The 22224-nt window shown below is 43.0% G+C and overlaps 1 protein-coding gene across 3 annotated transcripts in view; it reads left to right on the top strand.

The window, feature by feature from the left end:
* Positions 1-22224, top strand: part of LOC111953520 (receptor-type tyrosine-protein phosphatase N2-like) — a 251504-nt gene that overhangs the window by 162946 nt on the left and 66334 nt on the right. For all 3 annotated transcript variants that reach the window (XM_023972863.3, XM_023972862.3, XM_070435454.1), the window contains exon 11: positions 448-512. In XM_023972863.3, coding sequence (XP_023828631.1) covers positions 448-512 — 65 coding nt within the window. The remainder of the gene's footprint in view (positions 1-447; positions 513-22224) is intronic.

Here is a 22224-nt window from a genome sequence, read left to right as displayed (position 1 = left end):
AAGAGTGATGGAGTACTGCCTCCGCAATCAGCCGACCTCAACCCAATTGAGATGGTTTGGGATGAGTTGGACCGCAGAGTGAAGGAAAAGCAGCCAACAAGTGCTCAGCATATGTGGGAACTCCTTCAAGACTGTTGGAAAAGCATTCCAGGTGAAGCTGGTTGAAAGAATGCCAAACGCGTGCAAAGCTATCATCAAGGCAAAGGGTGGCTACTTTGAAGAATCTAATATATTTTGATTTGTTTTACACTTTTTTGGTTACTACATGATTCCATAAGTGTTATTTCATAGTTTTGATGTCTTCACTATTATTATACAATGTAGAATAAAGTAAAAATAAAGAAAAAGCCTTGAATGAGTAGGTGTGTCCAAACTTTTGACTGGTACTGTATATAACAATTACACTCACACACAACTCTTGCCTTTTTTATGTTTCTCCCCATGTAGTTCAGCAGAAGAAGCAGCTGGAGAAGGAGACAGGTGTGAAGATCCTGGAGGCTGGAGTCAGCGATGTAAGTCCTGTTTCATCATCTATCTAGTAAGCTGGGAACCACAGAACTATAATCCTTGACTTAAATGGGGATGCCCTTTCTAATCATTTGATTTCTGTGCTGGGAACATCTAGCACTGACTACATCCATGTGGAACAGATTATAGATTATTTTTATGTCGGAAGTTTACATACACTTAGGTTGGAGTCATTAAAACTCGTTTTTCAACCACTCCACAAATGTCTTGTTAACAAACTATAGTTTTGGCAAGTCAGTTAGGACATCTACTTTGTGCTTGACACAAGTCATTTTTACAACAATTATTTACAGACAGATTATTTCACTTATAATTCACTGTATCACAATTCCAGTGGGTAAGAAGTTTCCATAAACTAAGTTGACTCTGCCTTTAAACAGCTTGGAAAATTCCAGAAAATTATGTCATGTTAGGCTAATTTACATAATTTGAGTCAATTGGAGGTGTACCTGTGAATGTATTTCAAGGCCAACCTTCAAACTCAGTGCCTCTTTGCTTGACATCATGGGAAAATCAAAAGAAATTAGCCAAGCCCTCAGAAAAAAAATTGTAGACCTCCACAAGTCTGGTTCATCCTTGGGAGCAATTACCAAACGCCTGAAGGTACCACGTTCATCTGTACAAACAATAGTACGCAAGTATAAACACCATCAGACCACACAGCCATCATACCGCTCAGGAAGGAGATGCATTCTGTCTCCTAGAGATGAACGTACTTTGGTGAAAAAAGTGCAAATCAATCCCAGAACAACAGCAAAGAACCTTGTGAAGATGCTGGAGGAAACAGGTACAAAAGTATCTATATCCACAGTAAAACAAGTCCTATATCGACATAACCTGAAAGGCCGCTCAGCAAGGAAGAACTCCAAAACTGCCATAAAAAAGGCAGACTACAGTTTGCAACTGCACATGGGGACAAAGATCGTACTTTTTGGAGAAATGTCCTCTGGTCTGATGAAACAAAAATATAACTGTTTGGCCATAATGACCATCGTTATTTTTTTGGGAAAAAGGGGGAGGCTTGCAAGCCGAACAACACCATCCCAACGTGAAGCACGGGGGTGGCAGCATCATGTTGTGGGGGTGCTTTGCTGCAGGAGGGACTGGTGCACTTCACAAAATAGATGGCATCATGAAGCAACATCTCAAGACATCAGTCAGGAAGTTAAAGCTTGGTCGCAAATGGGTCTTCCAAATGGACAATGACCCCAAGCATACTTCCGAAGTGGAGGCAAAATGGCGTAAGGACAACAAAGTCAAGGTATTGGGGTGGCCATCACAAAGCCCTGACTTCACACGTATAGAAAATTTGGGGAAAGAACTGACAAAGCGTGTGCGAGCAAGAAGGCCTACAAACCTGACTCAGTTACACCAGCTCTGTCAGGAGGAATGGGCCAAAATTCACCCAACGTATTGTGGGACGCTTGTGGAAGGCTACCCGAAACGTTTGACCCATGTTAAACAATTTAAACTCAATGCTACCAAATACTAATTGAGTGTATGTAAACTTCTGACCCACTAGGAATGTGATGAAAACTGAAATAAATCATTCTCTCTACAATTATTCTGACATTTCACATTCTTACAATAAAGTGGTGATCCTAACTGACCTATGACAGGGAATTTTTACTAGGATTAAATGTCAGGAAGTGTGAAAAACTGAGTTTAAATGTATTTGGCAAAGGTGTATGTAAACTTCCGACTTCAACTGTATATTGAATACAATTTTTGTGAGATTGTATCGTTAAATCGTACCAAGTAAAATCCCTAAAGAGAATACTGAGCTTGTCCTCCCAACACCCCGACATGCAACATCATTGTAAAGGAGCTTAACCAAACCTGGAATGTTCCAGATCTCTGTAAACTGTGCTCTGATTTGATTTGACTGGGCTGTTCTCCGGGGATATGGATCCAGATGTGGCAACTTGGCATTTAATCACCACGCTACCTTCTGCTACCATCCATACCGCCTGCATCCTTTATGAGGCTGCCATTATGCAACCAGACATTGATCTTGAGCCGAAATGAATGCCAAATGTATTTCCTGTTAAATGTGTCGCTTTGATACACATCCTCTGTATTCATTTCCTGTCCTCCTTAGGATCGTTGGTTCCCATGGAGAATAAAGAACAACAAGACAAAGCGCAGTGCGGTTTTGACACTTTAAATAGCAGATGATAGTGGCTCAGGGAAGGAACAATAAGCAGATTATCTGGAGAGCTGTCACTTTGTGGCTACCCAAAATTAAGAGCAGTGCAGAAGTACACTTAAGATGAGCGTGGGCATGAGAGCAGGGGGGATGTGCATTCATTCATTGGTGACGCTGCTAATAAATATTCAAATGTTGCTAGCAATGTGCATATTGGAGGTGAGGATCTAATCAAGCAGCCATTGATGCGCTGGAGTCCTCCTAGCAGACCTGCGTCTAAATGAGTTTTTCTATGGAAATGAGACAGACAGCGATGGCACTGTGAGCCATGAAGATTATCACGAGGCATGCTGGGAACTAAATGGATGTGGCCTGTGTGTGTGCTGCTGCCGTCGTCAATGGCAACAGGCATAACATAGTCGGGACCGTTTTCCTTGGTCAATCCTTCACTCACTGTCCTCCTATGGCCATCTCTGTCACACGTTCTCTACATTCTCTTGTTGTTTTATTTTATCTCTATTTCTTATGTTTATGCATTTACCTCCCTCTTTTTTACCCGCCCTCTTTCCTTTCCTTTACCTCATCTACCTTTCACTCGTCCTCTAACTGTCTGACTCGCTTTTTCTCCTTTTACTCCATCTTCATTCTTGTTCAACACACAGAGAGCACAAGGCAAACATTGATGGAAGGCTGTGGTTTGTCATATTGGACCTATTTGTAGATAATTAGCTGCAGGCAGCCTAGTGGTTAGAGTGTTGGACTAGTAACCGAAAGGTTACTAGTCCAAGGTGCAAGATTGAATCCCCGAGCTGACAAGGTAAAAATCTGTCGGTCTGCCCCTTAACAAGGCAGTTAACCCACTATTCCTAGGACGTCATTGAAAATAAGAATTTGTTCTTAACTGACTTGCCTAGTTAAATAAATAAAAAAATAATAAGTTCTCTGCGGAAACCAGAGTGAGAGCAGGATCTATCTTTTACCTCAGGAGTGGGAAATCGGAGACAGACGTTTTGTGTGTGTGTGTGTGTGTGTGTGTGTGTGTGTGTGTGTGTGTGTGTGTGTTTTGTGTGTGTGTTGTTGTGTGTGTGTGTGTGTGTGTGTGTGTGTGTGTGTGTGTGTGTGTGTGTGTGTGTGTGTGTGTGTGTGTGCGCGAGCTCATGGGTGTATGTGTGTTCCTGTGACAGTATGTGTCAGTAACTATGCATTAGCCTTCAAAACACAAGAGAAATGTGTGCATAAATTGACAAAGAAAGTCAAATCAAATCAAATTTATTTCAAATTCAAATGTATTTATATAGCCCTTCTTACATCAGCTGATATATCAAAGTGCTGTACAGAAACCCAGCCTAAAACCCCAAACATCAAGCAATGCAGGTGTAGAAGCACGGTGGCTAGGAAAAACTCCCTAGAAAGGCCAAAACCTAGGAAGAAACCTAGAGAGGAACCAGGCTATGAGGGGTGGCCAGTCCTCTTCTGGCTGTGCCGGGTGGAGATTATAACAGAACATGGCCAAGATGTTCAAATGTTCATAAATGACCAGCAGGGTCAAATAAAATAATCACAGGAGTTGTCGAGGTGCAACAAGTCAGCACCTCAGGAGTAAATGTCAGTTGGCTTTTCATAGCCGATCATTGAGAGGTATCTTTTGAGCAGTATCTCTACCGCTCCTGCTGTCTCTTGAGAGTTTGAAAACAGCAGGTCTGGGACAGGTAGCACGTCCGGTGAACAGGTCAGGGTTCCATAGGCAGAACAGTTGAAACTGGAAGCAGGCAGCACGGCCAGGTGGACTGGGGACAGCAAGGAGTCATCATGCCGGGTAGTCCTGAGGCATGGTCCTAGGGCTCAGGTCCTCCGAGAGAGAGAGAAAGAAAGAAAGAGAGAAAGAGAGAATTAGAGAGAGCATACTTAAATTCACACAGGACACCGGATAAGACAGGAGAAATACTCCAGATATAACAGACTGACCCTAGCCCCCCGACACATAAACTACTGCAGCATAAGTAAATGAGTAAATGAAAGTAAATGAGAATAAGTTAATGAAGGCACAACCAGTTAGATGTTATGGGGTTTATATCATGTCGTAAGAGATCCAATCAAATTGGAGGAGTCCTCCACTATAGCACAGGCTTACATTGGAGAGTGCCTGCTCTTGCATGGAACCAACCAACCTGGTATCCTTCAGAGTATTGAGAGTAGAGCTGACACAGGGTGCTTCCTCATTGGGCTCCGGTCTAAAGTAGTGCACTGCATAGGGAATATGGTGCAATTTGGCACACAGCCAGAGCCTCTCCGTCCTGTCCTCGCCCTGTCTGTCTTTGTTAAAAAGGGGACAAATGACAAAACAGCTTAGGAAGATGTCCTGATACCACGGACGTCGATAGCAGAAGATGTCGACGAAGATAAGCTCATGTCAAAGTGAGGAGATGGGACGCTAATCGGTAGACTTCACAATATCTGGTCCCCCTATAGATTTTCCAGAACCTGTTTTCTTAAAAATATCCCTGTTTTGCAACTCATTACCTAAATTTGCCACACTCTTTAAGTAATTACACTTTAATAAGCATGACATTTTGTAAGTCATTTAAGTTGTCGTTACGTTTTATCAAGGAGATTGATTGCTGTCCAGATCACATTAGTGTCTCCATAACAGCCCTCCTGCGAATGTGTGAAAAACTATCTTAGGGAAAAGCGAGAGGGGCAAGAGGGGTAATAGGAGAGGGGCGGTAGAAAGCCTAATATATACAATGTTTTTGTTAATCTCAATTCCAGCACTCTATCATCAGTGTTTTTCACTAGGGATGTGAAATGTCGACATTGACAGTAAATGAAAATCCTACAGAGAATATAAATGTGCATACACCTCACAGCACCACCAGGCAGCCGGTTGGAGAATCAGCCTCTAGTACAGATCATACAATACAGTTTCAGCAGTCTTCCGTTTCGTGGAGAGATGTTCCTAAAAGGCACACAGAGCTCCGTGACTGTGCATCCTCTCCACTTTTCATCCTCCCGTCCTGTTCGTGTTCAGGAGGGGTCGAGGAGTCACTGCGCATCTGGAGTGTGAGTGTGAGAGAGAGAGAGCGTGAGCGAGCGAGAGATGGTGCAGGACCCGAGGGTTGCAGACTCCTGCTGCAATGGTTTGCGTTAGCCAGCAGTATGCAGACATAGACACAGTGTGGCTGGTACCAGTGGGGGTTCTGAGGAGGGGGACGGGTGGGTTTAAGCTGGCTGGGGGACAGGGCGGGGTTGGTGGGGGGTGTCTCGCTCAGACGTCCTCGCTGGGTTGCCTAGGGAGTTCTGACAGACAGTCGCTGCCTCTGGTGTCACCACCCACACCCTCCCCATGCACATACACCCCTGCTCACACCCTCGGTCTATCCCCAGGTGAGAGGATGATGCTGTCATTATCTCCTCCAGAAAAAAAATGTAAAAGATAAATAATGAATCACAAAATGGATGTTAAAAGGTGGCACCATCACAGTGGAAGACCATTATCGTGTTCTTCAATACAACAGATCTGATCAGTGTTATTTTAAAATCATTGCTTTTACATTAATGGCTGTTTTTTAAGAATATATGTGTAACGATAGTCTTCGTCCTCCTCATCTGAGGAGTAGGAAATGTCGGACCAATACGCAGCGTGGTGAGTATTCATATTTATTCGAATACTTAAATAAAGAACAAACAATAAACTGAACAAAATAAACGAAGACGCAACAGTCCCGAAATGTGAACACTAATACACACCAACAGAAACAATCACCACACCCCACAATACAAAACAGGCTACCTAAATATGGCTCCAATCAGAGACAACGACAAACACCTGCCTCTGATTGAGAACCATATCAGGCCAAACACATAGAAATAAACAAACTAGACATACAACATAGAATGCCACTCAGGTCACACCCTGACAAACAAAACATAGAAACATACACAGCAAACTATGGTCAAGGTGCGGACTCCGACCGCAAAACCTAAACTATAGGGGAGGGTCTGGGTGGGCATCTGTCCGCGGTGGCGGCCCTGGCGCGGGACGTGGACCCCACTCCACATAGTCTTACCCGCTTCAGTAACGTCTTCAGAGCAGCGACCCTCGCCGCAGATCGGACTGGGAACCCCAATAAAGAGCCCACTGGACTAAGGTGCGCCTCTGGACTGAGGGGCGCCTCTGGCACTGAGGGGCAGCTCAGGACTGAGGGGCAGCTCAGGACTGAGGGCAGCTTAGGTAGCCTTTTCCACCTGGGTTTCGTGGTGGTTATTTCCTGTTTAGTGTTTGTGTGTTTCACGTTACGGGACTGTTTCGGTTTTCATTTTGGTTTCACTTTGTTAGTTTGTATTTTGTCGTATTCATTTCTCATTAAAAGTCATTATGGATACGTACCACGCTGCATTTTGGTCTTCCGATCCTTCCTACTACTCCTCATTAGAGGAGGAAGAAGAAAGCCGTTACAATATGTTAATCAGCCTACCAGTTGTCTTTTTTATCAGTACTTCTGAATACAGTGTAAAGGCATCCGCATTCATAGGTTCGGTTTGCTCCTAGCAGAACTCAGCTATGGTAAAGCGAACATCTGTGCTCGCATACTCCCTAAAGACCTTCGCTTGAAAAACGAGAAAAAAGCGGCAATATTACTCGTTTGGCCCTCTTGAGCCACCGTAGCAACAGCATAGCCATAACACTTCCTCAAAATAATCTGTAATTAATTTGGATTTATTTGCCCAGGAGTTCTTAGTTTCGCATTTTTACATCTAGCTAAGATGTTTGCTGCAGTACTTGTCAAGTGAAAAAATTAGCATGAAAACTAGTAGCGTACTGCAGATATTAGGGCCTAGCTGCTGCACTCTCTCCTCTCTCTCGTTGAATGACAGCAAACACTTCATTGAAGAATCACATCCATAGTTCCCGTCCCTAATGTTGATCAATCACTGATGAAGGGGCGTAAAATTCGGCTACCAAACTTGGACTTGCCTCATGAAAAAATGTGTGCGTGAACAGCCGGAAAATAAACTTCCCGAATACCAAAACGAACAAAAACGTCACAAAATGTCGTCATAATATGTGCACAAACTGTTTAGACTGGGAAGCATGCGACAGGCTTTAGGAAGAGGAAGCTGGGCGTTTATAGTTGCCTGCCCGCATTAAACCTTCCCCATGTGATTAAGTTTGTGGGTAAATTGAGATTCATTGACATTTTGACAGAAGCCTCATGTTTTCGATAACTCCTGTAAACTGCTTATGTGGAGAGGCACTCATTAACCACAGAACTCCCTGAGCTGCACGTCAACTGATTATTCAACCACCAATTGTAAATTATATATGGCAGGCAGGGATCTCCGCACAGGGTTGTGTGTGTGTATGTGTGCGTGTGTGCATGCGTGCATGTGTGCATTTGTATGTGCACGCACGTGTGCATGTTTTGCATATGATGTGTGCTGTTAGGGATGTCTATGTGTCTATGCACATAACATACATTTACGAGACTTGTATACATTTGTATACATCTGTGTTCACATCCCTTACAGAAAAAAACACATGAATTTCACGTGAACACGTGAAGTGTTCCAAAAACACATTTTCATATGATCATGTGTGATCTTATGTAAAGTTTATGTGATAACATGAAACTACACCTGTGAAAATGTGATTTTCCACATGTGAAATCCTGTGGTTTTTCTGTAAGGGGGTGTGTTTGTGGTCTGTGTATCATTGTGTCTGTTTACTTGTGATGGCTTTCGCTGCAGAATTGCTGGAACCTTTAAGGATTTCCATTCGATTTCTCTCAGCCACTTAACAGAAGTGGATGCAGAGAAATAAACATTAGAATATAATCCCATCATATGTCAAGTAGGAGGAAATGTCGGCAGTAAATGCCACCATCTTAGAATGTAGGAAAGCACTCATGGTCTCTCCCAATAAGAGTCCTGGGGAAGCATGTGCAAAATCTAATCTCAGTGAAAGGTCACGGGCAAAGATGACCTCTGGCAACTGGATTTGGAGGCTTTCTTGACAATTTCCTGCACCATAAAGAATGGCAAGCTTAAGAGCAATGATATTGGAAAATATTTGAACATGTAACATGTAAATGATAGTCCTACTGTATATGCAGTATGATCAACAATAATGGGCACATAATAGTCTGAGTCCCGAATGGTACCCTATTTTCAACATAGTGCTCTACTCTTGACCAGTGTCCTATGTGCCCTGGTCAAAAGTAGTACACTATATAGGGAATAGGGTGCCGTTTGCTACTCTCTGGAGCAGAGCATACCGAAGCGATTTCTACATATTGCCCATTTTAAGTACTTTTCATTTAGCTAATTTCCAATGTAGTTTAATTTAGCTCATTGTCAATCTAGTTTGGCTGTAAACGTGTTCTGAAATGTAAAAAAAAAAAAATTAACAGACCTTTTTCATTTTAAACACTGATCCTGTTATTTTGTTTTTTACAACAGTCTTTGCACAATAAAAACATTTTAAAGAGAAAATAATAGAGAAAATAAAAGGTGTCCAAGCACAGAACCTTGAGGAATGCCAGATTCAACTTTGGGTAGCCTAGTGGTTAGAGCGTTGGACTAGTAACCGAAACGTTCGTTCTGCCCCTGAACAAGGCAGTTAACTCACTGTTCCTAGGCCGTCATTGAAAATAAGAATTTGTTCTTAACTGACTTGCCTAGTTAAATTAAGGTAAAATAAAATTAAAATACATTTGGGGAAAGATTGGGAAAGTAATTGGGGAAATAATAAAAGTAGTTATTTGTTGGGACTGTGAGGAGGTGAGACTGAAGGTGTTGCTTTCTGAGGGACTAGTAAGGTGATATGTTGCCAGGCTCTGCTAGCAACTCAATATGAAAATAAATGTCTCTATTAGCCCTGTGTTCACACTCATCTTCTCATTTGCAACTTTTAAACAGCTGTAAATACAGCACTTGTGTCAACAAATAGGTTTAGGGTGGTGGAACAGGGGGTGGCGAGTAGCACTGCTGCATATCTATGAGTTGTGAAAATAATATGGCTACAATGGGATACAAAGCCCTATTCCCAAAGTATTGTATTTTCAAAGTGTTGTATTTTTATGACAGCACTTTATGTTAGCACTTATTAATCACCTACAATGTATTTATAAGGTGTTTATTATGCCCTAATAACATAAAATAAAGTCAGTGGAGGATGATTCGGAGTTTATTAGCCTAGGTCAGAAATATTGCAGATTTCTGACCTAGGCTAATAAACTCAGAATCATCCTCCACTGACTTTATATAATAAAATATTGCAATATAAAGGGAATAGGGTGCCATTTGGGATGCATAACAAACACCCTCTATAGAGCGCTGACCTTGAAAGCTTTTATCAGCCCATGTAAACCTCTTCATCGGCAGCAGGACGCACACATTTATCTGTTGCTTCAACAACCAATGCCGCATGTCCTTCTCACCTTAACAGCCTCAGCAGAAACACTATCTCTAATGGCTGTTATCTGCTCGCTCTGCCACAGCCAGGTCACAACACTGTAGTATATTACTGGCAAATGTAATTTAGTAGACTTTTAGTCGAGAGACACCTCAAACAAATGTCTGTCTAATGAATGTCTAATGAATGAGATTACAATGTGGGAGATTAGGATGCAATGTAAACACAACCTTAACAGAATCATCTTGTATCAGATTGAAAATGTAAAATGTTAAATTTCTCTTATAGGCATTCTTTGGTACTTTTGTACACTTTTCCCCCATTAGTTCTAATAGTAGCACTCATGAGCCAAAAGTGGTCCCCGAAAATTGCATACTACTTCACATACTGTATGTGCAGATATCTGTGCACCACGTCATTGCTCTCTCTCTGCTCTGCTGTGGGTGCATTATGTGCATATTGCTAGCTGTTACTCATATGGCGAGGGGCTGAAGCTCATTGGTTGAACTCAAATTGCTAGGGGGCTGGCCCACGTGGGGAAAAATGTAGGGAAAATGGCGCAGTACAGCTTCAAGTAAAACAGTTACGTTCAAACTAGGGATCTTGTGGCTAATTGAGGTAAAACAGTAATTCTACTCATAGATTATGCATTATGAACTACACATTGACACATCCAGGCCAAAGCGGGGGAAATAGCTCCGGAGCATGTCTGAGCAAATTGTCTGACCTGCTGTCTAACTATGCGCAATCAGAATGATTCATTTTGGGTAATCTTAATCTGGATTGGTTGATGCCAGTATTTGGTACTCTGAAAGATATTTGTACTGAGCTACATCTAACTCAGCTGATAACTAAACCAACTAGCCCCAACTTTAAACACCCTGAAAAATCTACCTTTCGAGATATTTTTCAAACAAAAGCCCCTCCTAAATATACAGCCAATGGGACATTTGCTAATAAGTTCATTGACCATTGTCCTGTTGCCTGAATAACAGATGTTAAGATACATAAATCTCGCTCACGTATTTTTACAAAGATACATTTCTGGAATTTTAATGAGCAAAATGTTTTGTCTGAGTGACTGTTGGGTTGTGTCAACTATCACTGACTCTGATCAGGCCCTTTTATTTCCATGTTTAGTTCTGTTGCAGATTAACATGCGCCGTACAAAAGGCTAAAGGTAAAATACAGATCTAATTCTTGGTTCATGTATGAATTGTCTAAGAAATTACAGGAAATATATGTAGCTTGGGCTAAGGGTAGACTGACTGATTCTACATCTGATTGGCAGTCCTTCAGACATTTAAGAAATAGATGTCTATCTATTGGGGCGGCAGGTAGCCTTGGGAGTTGGGGCATTAACCGAAAGGTTGCTGGATCGAATCTCCGAGCTGACAAGGTAAAAATCTGTCATTCTGCTCCTGAGCAAGGCAGTTAACCCACTGGCGTCGAAGATGTGGATGTCGATTAAAGCAGCCCCCCGCATCTCTCTGATTCAGAGGGGTTGGGTTAAATGCGGAAGACACATTTCAGTGGCCGGCATTCAGTTGTACAACTGACTAGGTATCCCCCTTTCCCCTATCTCTGGTTAGAAAAGCTAAATCAACATATTCCTTGAATTGTGTATCGGAGAGTGGTGGTAATACAGCCAATTTCTGGAAAGATGTCAAATCTTTGAAACAAAACTCCACCCCTTCGTTGCCCCTGCAGGTTTTGGTCCCATACCAGACAGAATGGGAATTTGTGGTGCTTTTAATAACCATTTTGCTTCAGCTGGCCACCTGTTTGAAAGGATAGTCTCTGAAAATTCACCTCATTTCACTAGAGGGAGTCCTTTAGTCATCTCAAAACAGATTGCAGCGAATGATGCACAAATAGACCCACATACTTTATTTTCATTTTAACCATTTGATGTCTATGATGTATTAAGTGCTTTGCTAAAGATTGATGTTAAAAAATCCATAGAGACGCTGATTCACTTGATCCCTTCTTACTGCAGCTCTCTGCCCGACTTATTGCAGAAACATTGGCCTATATTTTTGAAATTCCAGAAAATTATGTCATGGCTTTAGAAGCTTCTGATAGACTAATTGACATAATTTGAGTCAATTAGAGGTGTACCTGTGAAGGAATTTCAAGACCTACCTTCAAACTCAGTGCCTCTTTGCTTTACATCATGGGAAAATCAAAAGGAATCAACCAAGACCTCAGAAAAAAATTGTAGACCTCCACAAGTCTGGTTCATCCTTGGGAGCAATTTCCAAACGCCTGCAGGTACCACGTTCAACTGTACAAACTATAGTACGCAAGTATAAACAACATGGGACCACGCAGCCGTCATACCGCTCAGGAAAGAGACGCGTTCTGTCTCCTAGAGATAAACATACTTTGGTGCGAAAAGTGCAAATCAATCCCAAAACAACAGCAAAGGACCTTGTGAAGATGCTGGAGGAAACAGGTACAAACGTATCTATATCGACAGTAAAACGAGTCCTATATCGACATAACCTGAAAGACCGCTCAGCAAGGAAGAAGCCACTGCTCCAAAACTGCCATAAAATAAGCCAGACTACGGTTTGCAACTGCACATGGGGACAAAGATCGTACTTTTTGGAGAAATGTCCTCTGGTCTGATGAAACAAAAATAGAACTGTTGGGCCATAATGACCGTCTTTATGTTTGGAGGAAAAAGGGGGAGGCTTGCAAGCCGAACAACACCATCCCAACCGTGAAGCACGGGGGTGGCAGCATCATGTTGTGGGGGTGCTTTGCTGCAGGAGGGACTGGTGCGCTTCACAAAATAGATGGCATCATGAGGAAGGACAATTACGTGGATATATTGAAGCAACATCTCAAGACATCAGTCAGGAAATTAAAGCTTGGTCGCAAATGGGTCTTCCAAATGGACAATGACCCCAAGCATACTTCCAAAGTTGTGGCAAAATGGCTTAAGGACAACAGAGTCAAGGTATTGGAGTGGCCATCACAAACGCCCTGACCTCAATCCCAAAGAAAATTTGTGGGCAGAACTGACAAAGCGTGTGCGAGCAAGGAGGCCTAAAAACCTGACCCAGTTACACCAGCTCTGTCAGGAGGAATGGGCCAAAATTCACCCAACTTATTGTGGGAAGCTTGTGGAAGGCTACCCAAAACGTTTGACCCAAGTTAAACAATTTAAAGGCAATGCTACCAAATACGAATTGAATGTATGTAAACTGACCCACTGGGAAAAAATAAAAGCTGAAATAAAGAATTCTCTACTATTATTCTGACATTTCACATTCTTACAATAAAGTGGTGATCCTAACAGACCTAAGACAGGGAATTTTTACTAGGATTAAATGTCAGGAATTGTGAAAACTGAGTTTAAATGTATTTGGTTAAGGTGTATGTAAACTTCCGACTTCAACTGTACATATCCACATACATACATATAAATAAATATACAGTCGTGGCCAAAAGTTTTGAGAATGACACAAATATTAATTTTCACAAAGTCTGCTGCATCAGTTTGTATGATGGCAATTTGCATATACTCCAGAATGTAATGAAGAGTGATCAGATGAATTGCAATTCATTTCAAAGTCCCTCTTTGCCATGCAAATAAACTGAATCCCAAAACAACCTTTCCACTGCATTTCAGCCCTGCCACTAAAGGACCAGCTGACATCATGTCAGTGATTCTCTTGTTAACACAGGTGTGAGTGTTGACGAGGACAAGGCTGGAGATCACTCTGTCATGCGGATTGAGTTCGAATAACAGACTGGAAGCTTCAAAAGGAGGGTGGTGCTTGGAATCATTGTTCTTCCTCACCTGTCAACCATGGTTACCTGCAAGGAAACACGTGCCGTCATCATTGCTTTGCACAAAAAGGGCTTCACAGGCAAGGATATTGCTACCAGTAAGATTGCACCTAAATCAACCATTTATCGGATCATCAAGAACTTCAAGGAGAGCGGTTCAATTGTTGTGAAGAAGGCTTCAGGGCGCCCAAGAAAGTCCAGCAAGCGCCAGGACCGCCTCCTAAAGTTGATTCAGCTGCGGGATCGAGGCACCACTAGTACAGAGCTTGCTCAGGAATGGAAGCAGGCCAAGTGCATCTGCACGCAGAGTGAGGCGAAGAGTTTTGGAGGATGGCCTGGTGTCAAGAAGGGCAGCAAAGAAACCACTCCTCTCCAGGAAAAACATCAGGGACAGACTGATATTCTGCAAAAGGTACAGGAATTGGACTGCTGAGGACTGGGGTAAAGTCATTTTCTCTGATGAATCCCCTTTCCGATTGTTTGGGGCATCCAGAAAAAAGCTTTTCCGGAGAAGACAAGGTGATCGCTACCATCAGTCCTGTGTCATGCCAACAGTAAAGCATCCTGAGATCATTCATGTGTGGGGTTGCTTCTCAGCCAAGGGAGTGGGCTCACTCACAATTTTGCCTAAGAACACAGCCATGAATAAAGAATGGTACCAACACATCCTTGGAGAGCAACTTCTCCCAACCATCCAGGAACAGTTTGGTGACGAACAATGCCTATTCTAGGATGATTGAGCAGCTTGCCATAAGGCAAAAGTGATAACTAAGTGGCTCGGGGAACAAAACATCTATATTTTGGGTCCATGGCCAGGAAACTCCCCAGACCTTAATCCCATTGAGAACTTGTGGTCAATCCTCAAGAGATGGGTGGACAAACAAAACCCCACAAATTCTGACAAACTCCAAGCATTGATTATGCAAGAATGGGCTGCCATCAGTCAGGATGTGGCCCAGAAGTTAATTGACAGCATGCCAGGGCGGATTGCAGAGGCCTTGAAAAAGAAGGGTCAACATTGCAAATATTGACTCTTTGCATCAACTTCATGTAATTGTCAATAAAAGCCCTTGACACTTATGAAATGCTTGTAATTATACTTCAGTATTCCATAGTAACATCCGACAAAAATATCTAAAGACACTGAAGCAGCAAACTTTGTGGAAATTAATATTTGGGTCATTCTCAAAACTTTTGGCCACGACTGTATACATATCTTTTTTTAAATATATTTTCCTTTATTACTTTCTAACCCTACCACCCCTCCCCTAATTGGAGTAAAGAAGTGAACAGCAATGCTTAGGCCTCTACTTCCAGATTATACATACTACATACATTTTATGGACAGTCTGTTTTACTATAGTTCTATTTTGTTTGTTTTTACTCCTGTCCTTCCTCCATCCTTAGCCTCTCCCATCTATTTCTGATATCCATCCGGTTTGATTTCTGTTTGCCATATGTCACATTTTCTCCTGCTCACCCCCTCCGGCGTACGACGTCGCCAGAATACTAACCACCGGTCCTGGGATTCATCATTACGCCCACCTGGCACTCATCATTAGGCGCACATGTTAATCATTAGGATTCACACCTGGACTTCATAACCTTCATAATTTCCTCCTCTTGATATGTCACTCTCTTATGTTTTCTTACCAGTTGGTATTATTCTTGTGTGCTGGTGTATAGCCACATGGAATTGTCTCTTTTCTGTTTTTGTTGTTTTCTTAAAACATTTCACCTGCTTTCCGACTCGCAGCGCTGTTATTACAGAATACCAACTCAAACTATGGAAGCAGCAGGAAAGTCGGCAATCTCTCAGACGGGCGACGAACAAGGGTACGTTCTACGTCAACACCATGACCAGCTGGCTCAACTGGGGACAGCCATGGAAGAGGTTCTCCGTAGTCTGCAGCGACTGGAACATCCCCGAGAGACGTTGCAGCCCAGCATCGGAGGATACTCTAGAGCTAGTCTACCCAGGGAGCCAGCGCAACGCTCCATTCAGCATCCCGCACAGGTCAGCGATGCCCGTCTATCCCTCCCGGATAAATAAGACGGTAAACCATGCAAATGCCGTGGCTTCCTCCTTCAGTGCTCCCTGTATTTTTCACGCCAGTTGGGAGCCCCCACCACCGAGAGGTCTAAGGTTGGCACGGTTATTTCTCTGCTGACCGGGCGGGCATTGGGATGGGTGTTGGCCGCCTGGGAGAGAGGAGAGGAGGAGCTAGATTCTTATGAGGGGTTCATTGCTCTGTTTAAATGCATTTTTGATCATCCCGCAGAGGGGGCGGTGAGCGTCTGCTTCAACTACAGCAGGGGAATCAGTCGGCTGCTGAGTATGCGCTCACCTACCCATGGAGGTAGGGGTCACACGCCTTTCTGCGGCAGAACGACACAGACAGATACAGCTGGGGCTATGTCTGTACTGTGGGCAAAGAGAGCACAAGCTCGAGCCGTGTCCAGTACTTCAGAATCCGGGATCCACTAGAGCAGAAGGACAGACATGTGACATTCCATCCCCTGGTCCAGGAGTGAGTTTTCCAGATTCAGCTCCTGCTAGACTCTTTTTGGTGTCCATCACTCTGGCTGACTGTCCCTCATGTACTGTGTCTACAGCTTTAGTGGATTCTGGCGCTGCTGGAAACTTTATGGATCAGACTCTTGCCTCCTCCCTCAACATTACCATCTATCCGCTCTCCTCTCCTTTTCCAGTTCAAGGACTCGACTGTCAGCCATTAGGATTTGGGACCATCACACACATCACTCAACCACTCACCCTCACCGTGGAGTCCAATCACCAGGTGAGCATCTCTTTCTTCAGGTGTGCACCAGGTCACAAAATCATCCTCAGCCTCCCTTGGCTCCAATGCCATAACCCTATCATCTCATGGTCGAGGATGAAAATCAGACTGGTCACCTGAATGCCGGAAGACCTGCTTCCCTGTCCCCTGTGGTTCCACATCGGTTGAGTCTTATGGTTGCCCTTCAGCCCAACATCCTGGGGGAATACCAGGACCTAAAGGAGGTATTCTCCAAGATCCGCGCTACTTGTCTCCCTCCTCATCACCCCTGGGACTGTGCCATCGACCTGTTTTCCGGTGCTACACCTCTGCGCAGACGCATCTACCCTGTGTCTGTGGCTGAGACTCAGGCCATGGAGGATTACATTCAAGAGGCGATCCAACAGGGTTTCATCCGCACATCCACGTCTCCTGCGTCGGCTGGCTTCTTCATGGCCAAGAAGGTGGGAGGATTACGCCCATGTATCGATTACCAAGGACTCAATGACATCACCGAGAAGTATCGGTACCCTCTCCCATTGGTGCCATCGAGCAGCTCCGCGGGGAGCTGCTCGCTTCACCAAACTGGACCTGCGGAAGTGCCTACAATCTCATCCACATCTGGGAGGGGGATGAGTGAAAGACGGCATTCAGCACGATGTCTGGTCACTACGAGTATTTGGTTATGCACTTTGGCTTAGCCAATGCTCCGTCAGTGTTCCAGGCATTAGTCAACGAGGTGTTCAGGGACATGCTCGGAAAGCAGGTGACTGTATACATCGATGACATCCTGTTCTTCTCGACCAACCTGAAAGATCACATCACCCACGTTAGAGCAGTCCTGGAACGCCTCTTGGTCAATCACCTGCTCGTCAAGGCGAAGAAGTGCCAATCTCACCAGAGTGCTGTATCCTTGTTGGGTTACCAAATCAGCCCGCAGGGAGTGAAGATGGAGGACAAGAAGGTAGATGCGGTAAGGTCATGGCCAGTCCCAACCACCATCAAGGGGTTACAATGGTTTTTGGGGTTTGCCAACTTCTACCGCCGCTTCATCAGGAACTTCAGTGCCATTGCCACACCTCTCACCTCCCTCCTCAAGGGTGGGCCTCGTAGGCTGGTGTGGTCTCCAGCAGCCGACGAGGCCTTTCGTCTCCTCAAAGGCGTTTCACCTCCGCCTCCTTGCTAAAACACGCTGATCCCATGTTACCTTTTGTGGTTGAGGCATCTGAGGTGGGCGTGGGGGCAGTTTTGTCACAAAGACAGGGTAACCCATTAATTGTATCCTTGTGCTTTTTTTTCTCCAAGAAACTCCTCCTCCTCCGTAATTATTTTACGATGTCAGCGATCGGGAGCTCCTGGCGGTGAAGTTGGCATTAGAGGAGTGGCGACACTGGCTGGAGGGCGCCAAGGAACCATTCGTCATCCTCACTGACCATCGGAACCTAGAGTACATGCGGACAGCGAGGATACTGAATCCGTGCCAAGCCAGATGTGCACTTTTCTTCACCAGGTTCGACTTCACGCTGACCTATGTCACTCATGTTTTCTCACCAGTTGGTATTATTCTTGTCTACCGGCATATAGCTCGTTTCTAGTTTTGTTTTATTAAACGTTGCTTCTGCTTCCCGAATAACAGCTCTGTTATTACCCCATATCTTTCAAACTGTGCTCTTTCACAAAAGTTCTTTACTATATCTTTGCACATCAAAAATATGGTTTTGCCTGTTTACGCGCTGTAGGCATCCATGTCCCCTGACACCAACACAATGTTTGCGAGAGGTTGGTGTTGTAGACATTTAGTGAACAATAACTTTTAGGCACATCCAGTGTGCAAAAACAGTGCAATTACCACATTTGGCCACTTTGGACAGGTTGAAAGGACACGTGAATGTACCCTGGATACCCCATAACACCACAATGTGTGTGTGAGGTTGATATGGTAGAACTTGTGTTTTCATACTGAACAAATAGCACTTAGGGATTGCAAATATGTAATAGCACTGGAATTATCTAATTTACAGACATACTGTATGCCACTTTGGAGAGGTTTAGGGACACTTGGAAACGTCCTGTGACCACACCTGACACCACTTACTAAAACATCTGCTTATTTCTAGTTGTCTATCAATCCCATATTGTTCACATGTTGTGGAAGCCATCAGTGTTTCCAGCTCCAGTCATAAATTCACTTACAGCTTGTCAACTTTCAAAATATTAAAAAGCAGTTATTTAGTGTGTGCTTGATCTTGTGTATTCGGAACTATGTAACTCCTACCCTCTGATCATTTCCTCATCTCCCAGATGTCGTCTTTCCAAATATACCACGTTTTTGCATGCCAGAAGCATGTAATTATACATGAATGGCAGTTACTTTTGGGTATGTCTATTTAGGCGGAAATCTTTTTTTTTGCCATTATATTTAAGAGGTTATTAAACATATGCATGAGCTACGATTTAAAGTGAGCTTATATTTTAGAAATAGATCTTGCCTCTCTTACCAAATTGCAGCAGCCACTACTTTTAAACCTTTGGATCCCGTCTACTATAGCGCCCTCCGCTTTATCACAGGTGACAGTTTTAATACTCCCCACTGCAGGCTGTATCAGAAAGTTGGCTGGACCTCATTGAAGTCCCCCAATTAGTTGTTTGGTCGATAGGCTGTTGGTCGAGCAGTAGGAAATATACATTTTTTTATGGCACACAAGTCAACTGTCTTATTCGCGCCTATCTCAGTGAACTAATCCATTGCGGAGGCCAAGACTTAAAGGCTCTGCATGGTCTATCTGACGTCTGAAGTGGGCGTACAGCATTCACAGAGATGCAGCATCCGCAGACATCAGGGCTTTCATACTCCTTGCGCTTAGCAGAGCAGAACCATTGTAAAGCAAGTAAGTTTTTGTTTTTACAGGATGTACCGCCCTCACCTACCGTCAACCAATCATGTCAATGTGGAGCTACATGGAGCCCTCCGCAGAGGTTGATTTGGCCTCTGCGTGCCTCCGGAAGCTCCGCAATTGCATCACACCCTCCATACAGTACGAAGCCTCCGACCACATTTTCGGATCAAGCATAAATTGGCTTTTATGGGATGGCACAGTCCAAGAAGAAGGGGAGTGTGGCTAAAATGCACAATGCATGTCTCTCTCCAGAATGCACTCTCTCCTGCCAATTTGTGTACAAATTGTTTCATAACTTCATTGTGTGAATTGTTTGCGTTTGATTGTTATTGTACATCAATACCCAATTACATATATCACCATGTAACAATCGTCTGATGAAGAAGGAGTGGTACGTGTTCGTGATATTTATTTAACTCAGAACACTAAGACAAAATAACAAAAATAGACCAACACGAAACAGTTCTGTCTGGTGCAGACACAAAGACAGAAAACAACTACCCACAAAACACAGGTGCGAAAAGGCTACCTAAGTATGGTTCTCAATCAGAGACAACGATAGACAGCTGCCTCTGATTGAGATTCACACCCGGCCAAACACATAGAAATAGACAACATAGAATAAAAACATAGAATGCCCACCCCAACTCACGCCCTGACCAACCAAAATAGAGACATAAAAAGGATCGCTAAGGTCAGGGCGTGACACACCAGTAGTACATTTACCGTTAATTCCTATAATTTATAATCTACAAAGTTTGTTTGGTTATGGTCATTTCTGTTAATGCTTTCAATTAATTATTATTCCAATCTTTACCGTTCTCATTGTTAGAGTGGACACTTTGTTTGCAGAGCGCACAACCTATGCTACCAAACCAGTGAGAAAAAAGTTTGGGTTTATTTAATGAAATTTACGAGTTTTGTAAATTTAGTCATTGTCTTTTGTTTGGAGTGCTCCTGTCAATGTTGAGTAAGGAAGCGCACCTGATAATGCATAGAAGTAGGCCTATAGGTTACCTGGCCTGCGCACAAATGTAAGCATATAAAAGCATATGGGGATCTGATAGCAAACAAAGTCTGTTTTTACATTAATTGAGAATAACGATAGTCTCTCCCTTTCGATAACCACTCAGCATGAAAGGGAAAAATGTCATACTCTGATCCAGTGCAAACGTCATAAAATAGGCCTACCTGATTACTTCTTATCCCTTGCGCAAATAGCCTACATTCGGCCGGACCCAAGTTAATAGTAGATACAATGTTTCAAGTTCGTTGCAGACAGGCCATGCGTAGCAAATGTGATTTACAGAAAAAATATACAGTACCAGTCAAAAGTTTGGACAGACCTACTCATTCCAGGGTTTTTCTTAATTTTTTTTATTATTTTCTACATTGTAGAATAATAGTGAAGACATCAAAACTATGAAATAACACACATGGAATCATGTAGTAACCAAAAAAGTGTTAAACAAATCAAATATATTTTATATTTGAGATTCTTCAAAGTAGTCACCCTTTTCATTGATGACAGCTTTGCACACTCTTGGCATTCTCTCAACCAGCTTCACCTGGAATGCTTTTCCAACAGTCTTGAAGGAGTTCCCACATATGCTGAGGACTGGTTGGCTACTTTTAATTCACTCTGCGGTCCAACTCATCCCAAACCATCTCAATTGGTTGAGGTCGGGTGATTGTGAGAATGTATTTCATTTTTCCAAAACATTGTATTGCATATAATAGGCCAGCTACTGTATATTGAGTATAAGTTATTGTGCAATGAGTTGTATATAGGCAAAGTAAACCCCACCCCCTTCCCCATGACCTTATTGGGTACCCATCTATAGTACAACAATAATATATCATGTATATATAATGTGAAACCCCATGGAGGCAATCATTCTCTTCAGAGCGTGGAGCACAAATTATTTTACTGGAGACATCAAAGGAGACCCGCTCTGACCCCTAGCTACTACCCGAGTGGAAAAACAAAAACATACATAAGGAAATAAATACGATCGAAGTTAACAAATTGATATTGAAGCAGCATGGCTATATGCTCTACTTCAAAGCTTCTGCTTTATATTTGCATACTGCTTGGTTATATTTTTTGAAGCCGGTACTGTTAACGGTCCGCAGAAGAAGATTTTTGATAAAGTCACATTTTTATATAAATAATCTAGCATCTAATTTGAATTTATTTTATGTTTGTGTATTAGTGTGTGACACATGCACATTTCCTTTTTTAAGATGTTGGTCCCTACTGTCTTCTGCTGTCGATTGTGTAAGAGTGGTACAATCTCTCCAGTTGATGTTCTCTATGTAAAGTAGTAGCCACTCTAAAAAAAGAGACTATGATCAACCATAGGGACTGGTGTTATTCACTTGTGTTGTGAGGAGATCGAATCAAATGTTACTTGTCACATTCGCCGAATTACAACAGGTGTAGTAGACCTTACCGTGAAATGCTTACTTACAAGCCCTTAACCAACAATGCAGTTCAAGAAATAGAGTTAAGAAAATATTTACTAAATAAACTTAAGTAAAAAATGTAGTAAAAAGTAACACAATAAAATAACAATAACGAGGCTATATACAAGGGGTACCGGTACCGAGTCAATGTACAGGTTAGTGAAGGTAATTTGTATATGTACT

Source organism: Salvelinus sp. IW2-2015, linkage group LG27 (genome assembly GCF_002910315.2).
Source record: "Salvelinus sp. IW2-2015 linkage group LG27, ASM291031v2, whole genome shotgun sequence".
Taxonomy (NCBI): Eukaryota; Metazoa; Chordata; class Actinopteri; order Salmoniformes; family Salmonidae; genus Salvelinus; species Salvelinus sp. IW2-2015.
Note: the sequence above shows the minus strand (reverse complement) of the source record. Positions and strands in the feature narration are given on the sequence as shown.